Source organism: Pristiophorus japonicus, chromosome 22 (genome assembly GCF_044704955.1).
Source record: "Pristiophorus japonicus isolate sPriJap1 chromosome 22, sPriJap1.hap1, whole genome shotgun sequence".
Lineage (NCBI taxonomy): Eukaryota > Metazoa > Chordata > Chondrichthyes > Pristiophoridae > Pristiophorus > Pristiophorus japonicus.
This window is the reverse complement of record NC_091998.1, coordinates 24340820-24360235: the sequence shown is the minus strand read 5'-3', so window position 1 is coordinate 24360235 and position 19416 is coordinate 24340820. Positions and strand designations below refer to the sequence as shown.

At 41.9% G+C, this 19416-nt stretch overlaps 1 protein-coding gene across 1 annotated transcript in view; it reads right to left on the bottom strand.

Moving 5' to 3' along the window:
• LOC139234901 (anthrax toxin receptor 1-like) overlaps positions 1-19416 on the bottom strand; it is a 124879-nt gene that overhangs the window by 57758 nt on the left and 47705 nt on the right. The window contains exons 11-15 of the mRNA XM_070865762.1: positions 18063-18132; positions 10866-10944; positions 4320-4415; positions 1853-1891; positions 886-981 (exon numbers count right to left, since the gene is read on the bottom strand). Coding sequence (XP_070721863.1) covers positions 886-981; positions 1853-1891; positions 4320-4415; positions 10866-10944; positions 18063-18132 — 380 coding nt within the window. The remainder of the gene's footprint in view (positions 1-885; positions 982-1852; positions 1892-4319; positions 4416-10865; positions 10945-18062; positions 18133-19416) is intronic.

The following is a 19416-nucleotide window of genomic DNA, read 5'->3' as shown; positions in this document are numbered from 1 at the left end:
TGGAAAACCAAATTTGGACCACGACACAAGTCCATGCTCCTAAATACGTCATACGACCCCAATTTAAATATATTTATAAGGCTCTTGCCTGTTTTGGGTGGGAGCACTGGACGCCTATTTCAAGGCCTGGTCCAAAGCTGCAACGGCTGCAAAGGCAATGTGAAATATGGTGGTTCTTTTGTGATTTTCATCTCAGTCACCACCAAAAAACAGGGTGGTAACCAGACAGAAATTGGCCCCAGAAATTTCCAGAAAGCTATTACTCACAGTTAGAGATGCAACTAATATTGACCAGTGCAAAGGCCATTACAGTATAATTTCAGAGCTGAATTTAGAAACTGCAGTACAAATCTGTGGCTTCAATTCACCAATTTGAGGACATCATGCAGGTTGGTAAGGAGATAGTCTCACACTGCTTGGGTTTCACATAGTTACTAACTAAACCATTGTGAAGCCATTTAATTTAACTTTAAATTTCAGATTTAAAAGAACCGTTACCTTTTATAATGTTAGTGAAGACCAACTGATGGTTGGCTCATTATCATTCTGACATTGCAAAATAGAGCTTGACTTTGCTTAAGTACAAAATGGTTTGGAGCCATCAGTATAACTCAGTGCCTGCAGTGTTCTAAAGCAGGTACTAAAACCAAACCTATACCTGCAGCACAATAGGACTACAAGTCAGTCAGGAATGTGATTGTGGCACAGATGTTTCACATTTCAAATTTAATAAATCATAATTAATATCTTATTCAAAAAAGCAAGAATTTTAGGACTGTTCATATCTAGCAAGGAAGAAAATCAAAGTTTTCCTGAACTGTTCGTAATCTTTCCAAAAACAATAGCGTGAGTGTTTCAAATTTCAAAAAGAAGCAACATAAAAACCTCCATCCTTTTAATGCCACCAACTCCTCTTCCTCCATAGTACGATGCATCAACTGTTGGCCATTTTTTCTTTGCCATGGATTCATCGTCGGAATCCTGCAAGGAGATGAACAAAAGACAGTTGTCAGGTGGTGGAAAATCTCACTGGACTTTCTGCCAAACTCTGAATCAGTTTAAGCAAATCTCAAACAGCAAGTGTTTTTCAATCTACAATCCAAGTTGTCACAAGCCTTAACTAAAAACCAATTGGATGTTCACACTGAAGTTAAAATAAAGGATTCCTGTGTCCTGTTCGAAACTCCGTATCTCGGGAAAAAGCCAGAAAAAGCTAACACTTGGCATTTGGGATCAGCATTGATTCATGTTCTATTCACATACAAATACAGAACAACAAATTCTGATAATTCATGCCAAAAAGGGTCATTATGTGGGGACAAATGCTATATTCTGTCTCCCATATCTCTGTATAATAGTCACTGAAACACAGACCTCCCTGTAACTGTTGGAAGTTTCACTCCAAGATCTTTTCAGGACTATACAGAAGTACACTTCAGTAACACAGTGTGACAAAGATCTTTTGCAAAACACTGCTAAAATCTTTGACCCTTTGACTTTTCATAACCCAGTTAGCACAAGGAGACGATTCTTCTGTCTGACTTAAACTCTTACTATTTCAGCTTTCCTGAAACTAAGGCATATTATTTTGCTGGGCTTAAGGGATTTAATTAAATAATACTAACCAAATTGAAGTCCAATAGCAGTTATTATGACTGTGGGCAACATATACACCGCTTTTATCAAAAACATCCTCGTATGTAGTTAGTATTCAGAACAGAATTTGCACATAAGTAAATTCAGGTGCTAGCAGTTGACACTATAATCAATTTTTTCACAAATGTAAATATAGAATCACTGTTATTAAATCAGTTAACAAAGGAAATAGCTAAGTGAAGATCATATCACTTACCTCCTCATAGATTGGTGGAGGAGGTGGCTCTTTAATCACCTATTAGGAAAGAAATACAATTTACTAAATCAAATGCCTTTGTTCATTTAGTATACCTAGTGAAATTGAATGGCAATTGTTTTAGTTGGGCACACTTTTTCTCCGAAACACTATTATTTTTCAAATTAGGCATGATTGCTGCTACCTCTACTTTCACACAACCTATATATACAAACTATAATCCCAAATCTACCTCTTGGTGGTTGAGGTTGCTGGGAAGCTGTTGCCTGACTAGCCTGTAGATCAGTTCTCACAACTTGAGCACCAGCCCCCAGATGTTGGTAAGGAGGATTTTGCAAGCTCAATTGAACTGAGATTACCTTGCTGTTATCCTGATATGGCCTAGGTTGTTGCTGATAGGTACATCTGATTTTATTCTTATTATTGGACTTTGTAGTGATTGTTTACAAAAAGAGTGATTTGCTGGATCACTTCAGAAGGCAAGAATCAACCATCTGGTGTGGAACTGGAGACACATGCAAGACAGATTGCGCAGGTACCCTTCCCTGAACCAGTTGGGTTTTCTGGTGTTTAAATCACCGGATTCATTCAATTCAATTTCATAACTTGCCATAGTGGGATTTGAATCTCTGGTTGTGACAATAATCAATAGGCTACCATATCCATCGTTTTTGCTTTTATCCCCAGTATTATATGTATGCTTAATTGGGTGAAAAATAACAGGTTCAGATCTGATAATAGGATGACAGGTAACTTTTTAATGATGCTTATCAGGATGGGAAATGTCTGTGCTGATGAATAAAACTCTTCCCATTTCAGGAGCATCCTGTGTCAGCATAAAGCACTCCCAGGCCAGATCAGATACAACACATCCACATGCAGAGTAAAGTGCCTTCTACTCTTGCCCAACCAAAACCTTAACCTTGACCTTAGACAAGTACTCACTGCGACCCCTGTGTGACATTTTTTCCCATTTCTCACATCTGTGACCTCTCTGGTTAACTTTGCTCATTCGTGTTGAATTATGGATAGTTTTGTGCTGGATAAATATTGCCCAGACTTGTTTCATATAGAGCCATTACAGCCAGCAGAAATGGAGAGCTGGATAGGGCTGGATTTTAACCCAGGTCTCCGAGGTAAAAGTCCAGTGTCCAACCATGCAGTTACCCCAGTTAACATTTATTTTATCCTGCAATTGTTATGGCTAATCTTTCATTTAGGTGCAAAGTTGCAATGATGGTTCAGTAATTGTGATTTTATAACAGTTAGAATAGTGTATCTACATTAATCTGGCAGTTACCACTTGAATGCAGGTGGTTATTGTGTTTACTAATATTACTAATGATTGCAAAATGATCCCAGGTGACTCCAAATGACTCAGTAGTAAAGAAAAATCAAACAAGCTTTGACTCTCATAGCAGTTCAAGTTGTAATGGATAACTTTATAATCACCTGCTACCATTGCCCAACCTTCTCTAAGTGTCTCCCTCCAGAACCTCAGCTTCCTTAAACACTTCTCCTGCTCTACGCCAGGTAGAACATACTGACCCTTGGATGTGGTCTTCCTCAGAAAATTTTCTTGTGTGTTTGAACTTCCCAATTATTGATGTTCCTATTTCTCCCTCAATAGAATGATGGCCACCATAATAAGAGCAAATGCTATTTTGCTTTCCTTTTCCTGGGTTTTACATAAATTGGCCCAGAATTTGCTGAAGTAGGGCATCTCACGGCATGCCCCATTAGTTAGACTTTTTCCCTCATACATCATCTTGAAAAAATCTGGCATTGCTAGTTGCTGAAAGTGCGAGGTGGTAACGGCATGGCGAGAGCACTGAGGATCTGGGACCTTGATGGGACCAACTGTCTATTTCCTTAATTAATGAGATTTAAGGGTTGAGAAAGAAACAGAGGAACGATAGAGAAGGAAATATGGTGAATTAGAGTCAAATCAGGTACAGAAAGAGAAATAAGGAGGGAAAAAAAGGTTGAGCAAATTCTGGCCCATTAGTATACACTTATTAGTATACACTACTTGATGTACACTTCTTGCATGTCTTTATTGGATACTCAGCATTTGTGTTTACAAAGGAGGGGTGGGTGGCTTGTTTCTAAGTAACAACTACTATCTTTCAGGGGAGAATTACCAGAAAAGTGTGTGGGAGTGCTCCAGAAAAGACATCCCACCCAATTTCCCTTCCTCCATCGCCAATGGGAGACATTTGGCTTGGGCTTACCACCTGCCTTGAGTGGTACTGCTGAGGTCAGGTGTTTAAGGTTGTGGAGGTTAATTATTCCATGGTGCAATATGCTGATGCTCCAGCATGCTGTGCCAAATACTAAGCAGTATTTATGGCAGGATAGACCAACTTTTTAATGCAAATAATCAGAATTATGGGAGATATTTCTAATATTCAAAATCATTTGCAAATATTGATTAAATATCATTAAGACGTGATTGGGAGCTTACCACAGTACAGCATAATGGCCAAAACCACCACAGCAAGATCAATGCCAACAGCAGGAACAAAACTAATAGTGCAATTAAAAGGATCGTTCCATCAGACTGAAAATAAGAAAACAAAATTAAGCATATATTTGGCAGAAAGCATTATATGAGGGCAAATGTAATATTAATCGCAATGTTAACAATCTTGTAAAACAATCATTTATAGGACTTATTGTGTTGAGAAAAAAATGGTAAAAATGTTTGTGATTCAGATTGCAATAGTAAACCGCTGCATGTAGCCAGGAAGAGATAAACTTACTCTATAAAAGGGATATAAACCAGAGAGGAAAGAGTTGAAGATGCCTCAGAGAAGAGCAAATAGTTCTGTAAGATGAGTAAGGAAGTCTTCCAGCTAAAAAGATTAAACAGAGCGACATGCAGAAATAAGACCAAAAGAGAAAAAGACGCCCGTCTAAAAAACCCAGAAATAAATTAATTGGTAAGTAATACAGGACAGTAACTGAAAGCAGAGGTAAATTACCTTTCTTAAATTATATTTCTATGCATTTCAATTATTCACAATTTTATTGACAATTTCCAATAGTTGCACCTTGCTTTTATTCCTGTCAAGATCTTTATGGGGAAGACAACAGCTATCAAAAATGATTTGATTCCAAAAAATTCCAGCAGCAGCTCTGTTACTCAAACTTTTGTTCAGGGCTTTATTATCTTAAAGCTTGATTTCCCCAATGCTCTCCATGCTGACCTTCCCACCTTCACCTTCTACAAACTACAATTCATCCAAAATTCCATGGCCATGTTCTCACCCAAAAGTCCTGGAACCCCATTACTCCCAAATTCTATTGGGTCTCCATGCCTCATGGGCTAGACTTTCCAGCTGACATTGCTGGGCTACTGCCCATATATCACCCAAAAAGGCAGGCTATCGCCCATTTCGATTAAAAAGTGGAAAGTTGATCCGGAAAATTGCCAGCCCAACTTTCGTGCTACATCGTCGAGGTGACTGTCCACACATCGCCCAGCGCAACTTTCGGCACATCGCCGGGCTGATCGCTCGCCGAGAAAATCGCTGGACATCACTGGAAAAAAGCAGCTTTTACCTGGCGTTCCTCACAGAACTCGACACTACGGATGCCATTTTGAAAGTCGGAGGAAGAGAGGAGGCTGCTTAAAGAAGGGGCTTATAATTTGAGTTATTTAAGGGCCTTTAAGTTACTCATTGATCCACTCACAGTTATATTTATATTTATTTTAGTACAAAGGTCATTTATAGTTATAATCGAGCCTGTATCTTCTCTACCATTACTTGTAAATCATCATCATCATAAGCAGTCCCTTGAAACGAGGATGACTTGCTTCCACACCGAAAAGGGATGAGTTCACAGATGTTTCAATGGAGGACCTAATACTTCAAGTTCTGAACTACATCGTGAAGGGTGGAAGATGCCTGTGCATGGATTTTTTTTAATGTGTGGTGGCCGTTGCAAACCAGCCACCATATGGGCTTGACAGAGCTAGGTCTTGGTCCAGTGGCAAGGATTAACCAAGACGACTGAAGACCAGCTCTGCTGCACGGACTTAGTGCGCACACATATCGCCGTGTGGGCTGGCCCGTGCTGCTCCTGGGCCCTCGCCTCTTCTGGGCCTCGAACACTCACCTCTCCTGGGCCCTGATCACATCCCTCTACAAACTATTGCTGATCCTTCACCCCGACTTCGCCACTCCTGCTGTACCTGCCCGCACTGCAGTCAGCCATCGCCCTCCTGCAGCAGCACACGCTGCTCCCTGAAATGGCATGTCGTCGCCCACTGCTCCCTCTAATAGCCCCGGTCTGCTGATGGTCTTGCAGGCCGGGACCGCGCCGATTTCCGGGCCGGGCCGCTGCACGCTGCTCCCTCTAATGGCACCAGACTGCTGATGGTCTTGCACATGCTGGAGTGTGAAATTTGGTTTAGTGAAGAGTTCAGTGAAGGACCCAATCGAAGAGGTGGAAGACTAATGTGGAGGCGAAGGAGGAGAACGTACAGTCGATGAACTTATAGGGAAAAGCAATCTTACCTCAACCTGTCTAATAACACTTGCCTTAGGAGGCTGCACTTCCGAAAGGAGGTCATCGATGAGATATGCCAGCTCATCAAGGGGGATCTGCAGCCTTCCAGCACCATCAGGACCGCACTGCCCGTTGAGGTAAAGGTTCCTGCAGCACTATCCTTCTATACATCTGGATCCTTTCAGGCTTCAGTTGGCGACATTTGTGGTATCTCTCAGCACACCACACACTGCTCCATTCGACAGGTGACTGAAGCCCTTTATGCTCATGGATGGACTTTATAAATTACCCTATGACCAGGGAGGCACAGTCTGGGAGGGCTTTGGGTTTCTCGAGAATAGCAAACTTCCCCAAGGTACAGGGAGCAATAGACTGCATGCACATCGCCCTGAAAGCACCTTTACAGAATGCGAAGGTGTTTCATAACAGAAAGGGATTCCACTCCCTGAATGTGCAATTCGTTGTTGACCATAACTAAATAATCATGGCAGTTAATGCTAAATTTCCAAGCAGCATCCATGAAGCGCACATCTTGTATGAGAGCACTGTCTCTGACCTGTTTAAGATTCTGCCACAAGGTCATGGTTGTATGCTGGGGGATAAAGGATATGGCCTTGCCAGCCAGCTCATGACCCCCCTGCGTAATCCCCAGACGGAAGCTGAGAAGCATTACAACGAAAACTACACAGCTACACGCAATATCGTCAAAAAGACGATTGGAGTGCTGAAGCAGCACTTCAGATGCCTGGACCATTCTGGAGGCAATCTACAATACCACCCTGACCAGGTCGCTGAGTTTATTGTGGTGTGCTGCATGTTGCATAACCTAGCTATAAGGAGTGGAGAACAATTGCCAGATGGGGCTGCTGGTCCACCTCAGGAGTGAGTGGAGGCAGAAGAGGCAGACGAGGAGGAGGAGGCTAGTAAGGATCGCGGAGAGGACAATCAGCCTGACGATGAATTCATGGTCCCACACACCGCCACCCCTTCACCCCGCAAGACTGCAAAAACCCCGTGGGAGTTACGCGGCTTCAAAGCAGTTGCGCCAGCAGCTCATAAACGAACACTTTGCATGAACTTACATTGGGGATAGTCACAGTTACCGAAAGACAACAATTGCGTTTGCGTTGAGTTACGTTTCATCCTTGCCTGGTCTGGCCTGGTTTTACAACAGTTGATAGTTTTACCTTAACTTAAGTTATTAGAAGACACTGCACAACAATTGTAAAGTGAAATAATTTGTTAAAATTATAGTAACAAAATGTATTAATTATTTTAAAATAACACCCCCCCACCCACATCCCAACAGTGAAACAACAATAAAAACAACAATAAACAATGAACAATATCAACAATATAAAAAACATTTGCACCCCTCCTCCTCCCCACCTGCGGCCACGTTTCCCTCCAGGTCCTGTCCATCCCCTCAACCCCCCACCTTGTCTTAGCCCCACCCACCCGTTTTGGTCCCCGGGTGCCAAGACGAAACTGGCATGTAGCAGGCAACGACAAGACTTCCTGCCGTGGTGGGGGCGATGGTGGTGTGATTGGCTGTTTGGGGGGCGGGGGGAGGTTGCTGGATGGGAAGATGAAGCTGGGGAATCATCTTCCGAGTCAGAAGGAAGTGCTTCCTCCTGACTCGCTTGTGTGCTGGTGCTGGTGGTATGTCGGATGACGGCACCTTGGGGTTCCGTGCCGTGTCCCGCCACTATCGCATGCCGCAAGGCATTGATGGATGCGGTCATTGCACGCATCTCCCAGATCATCTGCTGCATATCCTCTGAATTGCGAGCACACGCCAGGGAGATGTCCCCCGTGAATTCCACAAACATCTGGAGATGTTCGCGACTAATCGCGACACTCTCCTCGCACAGTCTGGTCAAGCCCTCGATCCGATCGGCCAAAGGAGGCGTGTGTTGATCTCGCTGACCCGACCTCCGTGGGGTCAGCGTGAGCACTAAACGCCTTGGCGCGCCGGCTGCACGCCGCTTGGTCTTGCGTCGAAACCGACATTGTGGTCGCAGGTCCCACAAGTACATCAGGCATGGGGATGGTAGGGGCATCCTCCTCTGTTTCCACATATCCTTCCTCCTCATGGTCGGTGCTCTCTTCCTCCTCTCTTCCTGTGGTGAGGGCCACCTGCAGCTTGAGGGGGAGGGTTTCCGGTCGCGCCTCGTTGCGCATGGGTGTTGGTGGACCTGCAAAACACAATTGAGCTTGTTAGAACGGAAGGGTATACATTCTTGTGCTGCGTTGTGGTGGCATACGAAGGAGGAGCAGCACTACTACAATAAATGAGACTAAGAGACGTTACATAACAACGCATCACACGGTAAATCCAAGTTGAAATTCAGTGACCCAGAGAGCTCTGGAGGCTGGATCAGTCGGAGAAAGACAGAATGATAAGGGAGTGAATGTTTATGGTGAGCGGACAGAGAAGGGGACAGATGGCCAGATCGCCTGCTCCTGCTCTAGTCTCTTTCAACCTGAGAGTAGCACAGAGGCGGCATGGGAATCAGGATAGCTGCATACATGACATCATTCTTATATTATAATAAAATTACGTTAAATTACTTTAACTCTCCAACTCAGTCAGCGTTACCAGCTGTACAGGCCCTCCTCCGGTGCACCTACGCTCCGCACGATTCTTAGATATCTTCCTCTGCAAACGTGAAAAGCACATGGCATAAGCTCATTGACTAGGTACTATCATGGAAGGACAGCATTCGCACAGCTGGTAATGCTGACTGAGTTGGAGGAATGCGCTGCGGCACTGGTCGGAAACCACACTCAGTCGGCCACCCGTGGTGAAGCAGAGCCCTCACTTCTGCCACGTGAGTAATGCGTCAAGCAGTGGTAAAGTAATGTAACGTCATTTCATTATAATATAAGAATGATGACATGTTATGCATGCAGTTATATGCTAATAGGGTTTTAATCCACCATTGATGCACGGTTATAACAAAGATTGTGTTTAGGAGCTAATGCTTGACAGAAATATCTCTCTCGATTACAATCTCCATTGAATTCGGCAATGACAGGAACTAATGTCCCAAAGTGTCCCAGAGATAGTGAGCAAGGGCATCTCTCCCCCAGTCCATGCTGGGTCACTGTGTAAGTGACAGCAGCTCAGAAAGACTTAAAAAGGGTGCAGGTAAATAGCCCTGTCCAGATCTTAGAAGGGAATATATGTAATATATGTAAGAATAACACGCTTAAATTCAATCCAGGAGATTTATAATTATAATTACAATTTGCATCATTATAATATAAAATCTATACTTACTCTTGCCGAAGCAACCAGGCTGTTCCAGTGCTTCCAGCACTGGTCGGACTGCCTCGCCTCATGGGACACCAAGGAGATCATGTCCGCGATCTTGGCCCAGATTTTTCGATACGCCCATGGTGGGGGTTTCCCATGCCCACCCCGGGTTAATTGGGCCCACCTCGAGTTCACCTCGCTGACTAGAGTCTCATTCGCCTCATCTGAAAAGAGCTTAGCCCTTTTCCTCCCCTCCTCCATATCATGGTGACTTTCATCAGAGAATGACATTTTTTATATATATTTGTACGTACTTTTATCTATATAATTCTATCTCTACTCCAAACGTCTCTACTCTCCTTCCTTCCTTCCTCTCTCTCGCTCTCTCTCTCTCCCTTCCTTTGCGTTCTGCGCATGTGTGGATGACCCCTGACCTCCAGAAACGCAGGAAAACCTGTTTACCAAAAAAAAAATGCATGCGCAGAAGGCCGTTGCTTGGGAAGCTTTGCCTTCCACATCACTGAGGCCCATTTCGTGTTGCTGGGCCCATTTCACATCGCTGGGCTAACGCTGGGCCCATTTCACATCGCTGGGCTATCGCTGAGCCGAAAGTCGCAATCTCAAAAATGTGCGATGTTCCAGCGATCATGAAGGCTGACACATCGCCGAGGCTGGAACATCGCCCATTTTTTGGGCCCTAGCAATCTGAGTGGAAAGTCTAGCCCATTGATTCTAGATCCTTTTCACTGCCTTCAAATACTTTAAATGCAGCATACTACCATACCTCAACAATGCCCTCTAGCCATATGTCTCTCTGCTTATCCAACACTGGAATTTTATTTGTTCCCACTCTCTCCTTTCCAACATTAGAAGCAACCTTTTCATTCACTTAGCTCCACCCAGAACTCCCTTCCTCAGTCCCTCCATCCGTACCTTCAGAAGCCCTCTTAAGATCCTTCTCTTGGGCTATAATCCCACATTTACTCCTCTTTTTCCCTTCCCCATCTGCTTGGTTCTTTGTTCACCATTCAGCAAAATGTTCTGAGCTCTCTCTTTGTTCATGAGGAATGCAATAGAAATGCAAGTTGTTTTTGATTAGAAAAATATTTCTATAATGTATGAGGTGTACCACAAACTTCAACTTCATTTTCATTTGAGTAGATCTTTGTCTTCTCAAAATTACTTTGCTGACAATCCAAATAATGTCCTTTTTCCTTGCAACTGTATACTTACACAATGTGTACTGGTGATACTGACAGAGCTGGAGATGAATGTTAACCCCTGATTCATGCTTACTTGAAGGTAAACCACCCTAAAAGGAAAATATTAATATTAATTTGTATATCACTCCTTTAATACCTGCAAATTATATTTTATTTGTATTACACATCTGGTCTTAGACCAACAGAAGTAGTTACATACCTTTGTATTTAGGTGTCATAAGAAATATTGAAACATTCTGATGAACTTCTGGGGCATATTTACACCAGGTCTTGTGGCTTCAATGCTGTTCCCTTTTCCAATAAAACTGACAATTAAACTGATTCCTTTATTCCACAATCAGCCAGCCAACCCAAAGGTAGAAATAACTTTAATTTATACGGTACCTTTCATGTCCTCAGCGTATTCCAAACCACTTCTTTTTATTAAAGTGTAGGCAAACATGAGAACCAATTAAAGCATAGCCAGGTCCCGCCAACAGCAAATGAGATAAATGACCAATGAATCTGTTTTGGTGGTGTTAGATGGGGGATAAATGTTGGCTGGGGCACTGGGAGAACTCCCCTGCTCTTCTTCAAATAACATCAGGGAATTTTACACAGCCTCTTGAAGAAGTTTTATGCTTCATTTGAAATACAGCATCTCCGACAATGCAGTACTCCCTCAATACTTGCCTCAGTTTTAGCTTAGATTATATACTCAAGTTCTGGAGTAGGGCGTAAATTCACCACCATCTAACTTAACACCAAAAGGCAAGTTCAGGAGAAATTTTTTTATATGGAAGGTTGTGAGACTATGGAATTCCCCACTAGAAACCGCAGTGAAAGCGAATCCGTAATAGCTTTTAAAAGGGAAGTTGAAAAATATTTGAACAATAATTTTTCTAAAGGTTACAGTGAATGGGCATGGGAATGGGACTAATTGTATAATTCATTCAGTAAGCTGGCATTTCCAACATTGTCCTTTGGAGGTAACGTTGGATATATTACAAATAAAGGGAACAGAAAGAAATCTGCCAACATGTTTCCCGTCATTTGTGCCCAAGCAACGCTGGATGCCAGGGACGCCAGTGAATCCCTGGCATCCAGCATTGCTAAGGGTCTTTGGGAGGTTTCATATTTTAATAGGCTGGTTTGGGTAATGCAATTCACTGGGACCTAGCTGTAAAATTAAACTACAATTTAAAAAAAAACTTTACTGCTCCTTCAGGTTCATGAGTCCATTTAAGTTGCGGTAAAATACCTCAGAGAATGCCATTGCTTCAGCTGAGGCTCGCACTTCATCAGTACTGTAACTGGCATCAGTGCGCATCCAAAATATTTAAATACTGCTCATACGGGCCAGGGTCATGGTATAGGCAAGGGGTGGGCAGAAGGCTCTCCCTGTGAGAATTCCATCTTTCTGGCATCAGAGATGCATTATTTCTATTGATTGTTGTATGTGGTAATCAATAAAATTAGATAGGATAGTGTTAATATTTTAAGGAACTGATGATTCTAAAATGTTTTGCTATTTTGGAACAGAACCACACAAATCCTAGTTAAGCATGGTTACTATTAAACCTTTTGCTCTCAATTATTTTCTCACATAAGATATTTTGTCAGTACCTCTATACTGTAAACAAGAAAACTCGCTGGTTGCACCAGTGCTTTCAAATGGTTTAATATTTGTAACACTACAATGTACCATAAGCCTGGTAAGCAAATTATAAGCGAAGAAAGTACCAAATAGCATTGGAAAACAAATATAATTTCAAAACTCCTGATTGTAATATGGGTGGGTATATGAAACACTTTGAAATAAAGTTTTTTTTAAATTATGGAAATGTTAATTTATTGTATAAGTCTTAGTTAAATAATAGAAACGAAAACAAAACAAATGCTCTGGCATTTTCAGGGGATTTTATTTTGCATGAGTATTTAACATTTACTGTACCACACAAAGACAGCACATATTTCCAAGCCAGATCATCGAAGAATAATATGGCTGAATAAAGTTATTTAAAAGCATTTTTGGATTTATAAATGGAACATTTAAAAGCAGTCTTTGACTTCCTTAAAAAGGCAACCATTTACAAAATCAACAGATACAGTGAACATTTAGATGTGAAAACTATTCTCAGAATTCAGACTGTGCAACTCTGGGCTATATGAAAACAGTAAGTGTCTTTCTGCAGTTCTCCAAGCCTCCAGCTATCCATCAATCAATGACCACCGCAGATGAAGTAAGAATATTCTAATTTAAGAGCATCCAGACTGAGACAGCAGCAGGAACAGACTTCGATTTGAAATTTTCTAGCTATAAACATGACGGTTGCTCAATTATTACAAATAAAATTGGATAATGAGCATTTCTATGGAAGTCATTGCCTTTACTGCAGGTGCAGCAAAGGAAGCATTAAAATGCTTTGGGTTCAGATCCAGTCTCAACAAACAAAATCACAGGAAAACCATTATTTCATCCTGTCCGGAATTTCCAGTTATACAGCAACTTAGTTCTCTGGTTAACCAGAGATTGAACATGACAAAGCTGAGTTCATTTTTACAAAAAAATGTTTTCTCTGCAGTGATTAATTCCTACAAGCATTTTATCATAATTCAATTTTAGAATAATACCGTCAGATGGAGGTTCATATGGTTTTGATTAGTTAAAACTGTGTATGAATGAGAATTATTCTGCAATAGCAATAAGTACATAAGGCCAAACATTTCCTACTATTAACAATTTAAACTATAAAACATAGTAATTTATTGTATAGAAGGCGACCATATGGCCCTCGTGTCTATACCATTCTTTGCTAGGGCAATCGAAAAACAATCCTACTGCCCTGTTCTTTCCCCATAGTCCTGCATCCTCTTTTGTTTCAAATATTTATGTACTCTTCCCTTAATAGATGCAATGGTGTTTACCTCATCTATTCCCTGTGACAAAGCACTCCATGCTCCAGAAACTCTTTCTATAAAAACGTTTCGCTAAACTCTTTTCTCACTCTCTTGGTGACATTTTTAACTTGATGATCTTTTATCAGTGACACCCCAACCAGAGGAAACATTCTTTCCCTATTCACCCAATCAAAATTCTTCATGATTTAAAACATGTCTATTACATTTCTTTTTAGCATTACCTGCTCCAGTGAAAATAATTGCATATCTAACGTCTCTCCTCATAACTATCATTTCTCATCCTTGCTAACATCCTGCCGAATCTATACTGAGTATTCTCTACAGTTTTAATGCCCTTTCCATAATGAGGTGTCAGAAACTACACACTGTACTCTAACTAACTTATCCTTCTCATTGCTTGCTTACTTAATGTTCCATTTATAAATCCAAAAATACTGCTGGCTTATTTATGACTTTATCTACCTGCACTCACAATTTAATGACATGGAGGGCCCAAATTTCCCCATGAGTTGCACTGTTTTTTTTGGTGTAACTTGATTTTTCTGGTGTATCGTTTTAGTTGCAGATATGGTCACTTAATTTGCGCCAGTGTAAGTGAGTTAGTTAGGTTTTTTGTTAGGTCATTTTTTTTTTCAAAAGGGGGCGTTCCCAGCCATTTACACCATTTATGCCAATTTGGCCAGAAAAAAGTTGTACTAAGCTAACTTAGGACAGCGTATGTGTCCACTTTTGTCCGCACAGAAAGACCTTGCTTACAGTTAAGGAATTGGCACAAGTAACTACATTTAAAGCACCACCAAGCACCAAAAAAAGCACAAAAATGTAATAAGCAATTAATTAACAAATAAAATAGAAGGAATCCTGCACCTAAAGCACCAAGACCAAAGTAATAAGCAATCAATAAATAACAAATAAAAAAATAGAAGGAACTCTGTACCTAAAGCACCAAATCAATCAGTAAATAACAAATAAAAAATAGAACTCCTACCTTAGGCAAAGTAGCAGGCTGCCGATGAGGGAGCCCATTCGGCCAGGGATAGGGACGGTGTGCTTCGGCCCCTCCCACACAGCCTGCAGCGTGCGTTTGAAAAAACGGCCTGCCAGGAGCTACTGCACATGCGCGCAGACTCTAGTGCGCATGTGCAGAGGTCCCGGCACTGTTTTCAGCGCCGAAACCTAGTTCCGCCCCCATCTCTTTGTTCTGCGCCATGCCAGCTCCACAGATGGCCCGAGAATCAGCCATGATTGCAAGGATTTTTTTTGCCGCTGCTTCTGATGTAAAATGTCAGCAGGGATCTTGGAGGTGCGCCGAAAAAACCAGAGTGCCAAATTTGGGCCCTATATATTCGTACCTCTAGGTCTCTCTGTCCTTCAATCCCTTTAGCACCTTTCCATTCAGTTTATTCTTCCATTCCTGTTTTTTTCTGCCAACATTTAATATCTCACATATTTTTGAATTAATTTGCATCTGCCTGCCTATTCCATTAACATGTCAAAGACCTGTTGACATTATTTTATCATCTCCTTCATTGTTTGTCATTCACTCAAAGTTTTGTGTTGTTGGCAAATTTCAAAATATGTTCCCTATGCCAACTCCAAATCATTTACGTATATTCAAGAGCAAAAATGGACCCAGCACTGTCTCCTGGGGTAAGCCACTTCCAATCTTGCTCCAAATTGAGCAACTCTATTCACCCTAGCCTATTGTTTCATGTTGTCAAACAACTTTCAACCCATGCTGTTACGTTTTGTCTTATACTGTATACCTGAATTTGTTTAACAAGGACTCTTGTAAGACACCTTGGGGGCAGAATTCCCCTGTTGTGTGCCTCCCGTAAGCGCCTCCGGTGGCCCTGTTTTCTCCTGGGGGGGGTGGGGGAGACACTACCTGCTGCCGCAAAATTGTGCAGGAGTTAACAGAGGCACAAGCACAGTGACGCCCCAGGCCACCATACAACCGGCGATGATGTCATCATCATGCGTGGCGACCCCTTTGTGCCCCGCGGCGACGCTTTCATGCCCTGCGGCGGAAGTTGCCCAGCGCCCTACAAGGCTGCTGCGAGTGGTGTCAGCGCCAGACTTGTGGGTTGTGAACTGGGGCGACCTCTGCTCATGGCCGGAATTTAAAGGTGAGGTGCGCTGCTCTGCGTGCCGCCATTTTGTTGTTTTGGCCGACTCACTAGTCGGCCTGTCTTGATGGTCCGTAGTGTGATCCACGCTACCATCGTGCAGCCGGCACACCGTCTCGGTGCCGGGCTGCAGCCACGTCACCATGCCACCCTGGTGACCCAGTGGAGGCCATCAGAAGTCCTGCAGAGTGCGCAGCAACCCTCCCCTTTCTCAGAAGGGGAGGGCATTGAAACGCGTCAGCGCTTCGCAGAGAGGCCACGTAATGCTGCCGATCCCACACAAGTAGCGTCCTGGGTACCGCCCCAACAGGAAATGAAGCGCATAACATTGCGCTCCACTTCCTGTTAGGATTGGTAACCCCAATTACGCGACTGGGACAGCACTTCCGTGCTGGGCGCAGGAAGTCCCTCCCTGACTGGGTTACCGCCCCCATTTGGGGCACTGGGGAATTTCTCCCCCCCTGATCTAACACCTTTTGAAAATTATAAAAACTGACGCAAAATAATGATTTCATGACGATGTTCAACTTTGGCGGGGGCACAAAACGGACAGTAGCCGATCAGCCATCCATTATACACTACCCCCAATTTTGGAAAGAAAAATTGGGCGGGTTGTATAATGAGTGGCCATTCAATACAGATCATTTGCATCCGCACAGAAGTTGAATTTCACCGCAATATCTCTGCCAAAACTTTCATCCTCCACAACTAAATTCTCCCTTCACCCCAAGCAGTTCTCTCAACTAATTATTCTTTTACATTTTTCTATGCTTGTAAAAAACCTTTACTATTAATATTTATGTTATCCGATAGTCTTTTAAAAATCATTTTACCCTTTTAAACTCCTTTTATATTGCTCATGATTTTCTTTAGTCTTGTTATTACCCGTTTTATTATACATCTCTCTTTCAAGTTTTTGGTTAGTTTTAATCTCTCCATTTATTCACTGAACTCTGCACCTCTTTGTGCCTTATAGGAATACATCTATTTTATACTCCATCCATCTTGTATCTGAAGATTACCCACAGCTGTTCTCTCAGTCTGTTTGCTAACTTGTCTGCCTAGTTAATTTGGGCCAGATCTCTAATCTCACTGAACTTTGCCTTTCTTTGTTTAAACAATTACATCTTATAATTGCACACATTTCAGTCACAAAAAGTGCACAAAGAAATACAAATCTTAACAAAATAAAAAACACACAAGAACTAGTCCATTATAAGAACATAAGAAATAGGAGCAGGAATATTCCATTCAGCCCTTCGAGCCCACTGCACCATTCAATAAGATCATGGCTGATCTTCAAACTCGGCTCTATCTTCCCGCACTATCTCCATATCCCTTGATTCCCTTAATATCCAAAAATCTAGCCATCTCTGCCTTGAATATACTCAACAACTGATCATCCATAGCCCTCTGGGATAGAGAATTCCAAAGATTCACAACCCTTTGAGTGAAGAAATTCTACTCATCTCAGTCCTAAATAGCTGACCCCTTATGCTGTCTGTATGGTGAGATAAGAACATAGGTATAGGAGTAGGCCATTGTGCCCCTCAATCCTGTTCCTCCCTTTATAGACTGCTTACAGCACAGAAGGAAGCCATTTGATCCATCAAGCCCGTGACAGCTCTCTGCAAGGGCATTTCATCTAGTCCCACTCTTCCCCACCCTGTACCCGTAGCCTTGCAAATTTGTTTCCTTCAGATGCTTATCCAATTCTCTTTTGAAAGCCATGATTAAATCTGCCTCCACCATCCTCTCAGGCAGTTGCATTCCAGAAAAAATGTTTTTTCTCATGTCGTCTTTGGTTCTTCTGCCAATCACCTTAAATTTGTCCCCTCTGGTTCCCGACCCTTCTGCCAATGGAAACAGTTTATCTCTATGAGATCATAGCTGATCTGTGACCTAACCCCATATACCCACCTTTACCCATATTCCTTCATACAAAAATATAGTCCATTCAGATGTAGCCCATTCAAACCGATCAGTTGTGGTGAGCACTTACAATAAAGATTGGCCCTATAGGATAATCGTGACCAAATGTTAAGTGCTGAAGTGGAATCACTTTATTATTCTTAGTATGTTACAAAAATGTAATAGTCTTTGCTGCAGTAAGTATTACAGCTGTACACGTAATTTCAGGCATTCAACATGATACAAAAAGTCACTTGGTTACTTACATTCCAACTTCATCTATCACTGGAGCAGTGCAGAGTAAGTAATTGTCTTCCACCACAAGAGGCTTCTCGGCTAAAAGATGGAAATATTTGTTAGTGCTGGAACTTTGTGTTAAAAGTGAGTATTTAAAAGAGTAATCAAAAATGTAAGTATTCACAATAGTATAGTATACTCTGGTAATGTGTGTAAAATGTTGTTTGATAACGCTTCTGTGAATTGCCTTGGGATGTTTTACTATGGTAAAGGCACTATATAAATGTAACTTATTGATAAAAAATATTTAGGATGGGCATGCAAGGCAATGCAAAGTTTTCTCATCGCATCATTTTCTTCAGTGCCCTATAAGCAATTTAGATCTATCTTTAGTTGTTCACTGTGCTCTTGTTGTGTTATTTCATTTTAATCAAATTAATTTGCACATAATGCTTTTAGAGAGAAAAAATGAATGCCAATGAATCCATTTGTTTTTCAGAATCTAAAGAATTCTGTTCGTCATCCATGAGCATCTTATATATTTGTGACTGTTTTGCAATTCAAAAAAGGGAAAGGAATGATTTATTCTTTCAGAGGAATATTTGAGTCCATTCTACACCACTGTTGGGGGTGGGCTAACAGTCATTCATTCCTTTCGATGGCTGATTCTTGGGCATTGCTCAATCGGTTTCCATTGAGCATATACAAGGCTGTCACATAAAGCAATCCGCACACCTTTATTAAACATTGCTGCTTAGATTTAACAACATCACACAACACCTTTGACAGATTGATCCCAATAGCTAGTGTCATGATTCCAATGCAGGCTTTCCCCATCAAATCTGTCTGCTCGGTTTGCAGGAGTCATGGGGGTGTACAAGTGTTTCTAAATTCAGAGGAGAGAGGCATTGTTTGCAACCACATAATGTCATCCTACAAAGAGAGCAGCAGAGAAGCAGGAGCAAGAGGTGGCCAAGGCATGCAGTGCCAACTGAATTACTCCATGCATGGCAACAACTGCATGAAAAATGTAATGATTTTATAAGGTTTGGCAAGGTAAATGAAACCAGTCACACCTTCCAAGAATGTAATTAACTGAGCATGTCTGCAACATGCAATTACCTCCCTCTAAATCCAAGGCAAGGTTGCATTTAAGCCACAAGCATTTTGTGCAATGATCGAGTGGCAGCAGGCATTGTATTGCATGGGTAGTACAGCATAGAGTGTACTGTAAATAAATCAGTTAAATGAATAAAATGTATGATTGATTCATGTTGATAAGTATAATGTACTCCCGAAGAAAGATTGAACATTATGACCTGGAGTTTCACTAGGTTGTGCTGGCTTTTTCAGCACAATTCGCCCAAAATTTGCCAAACCAGC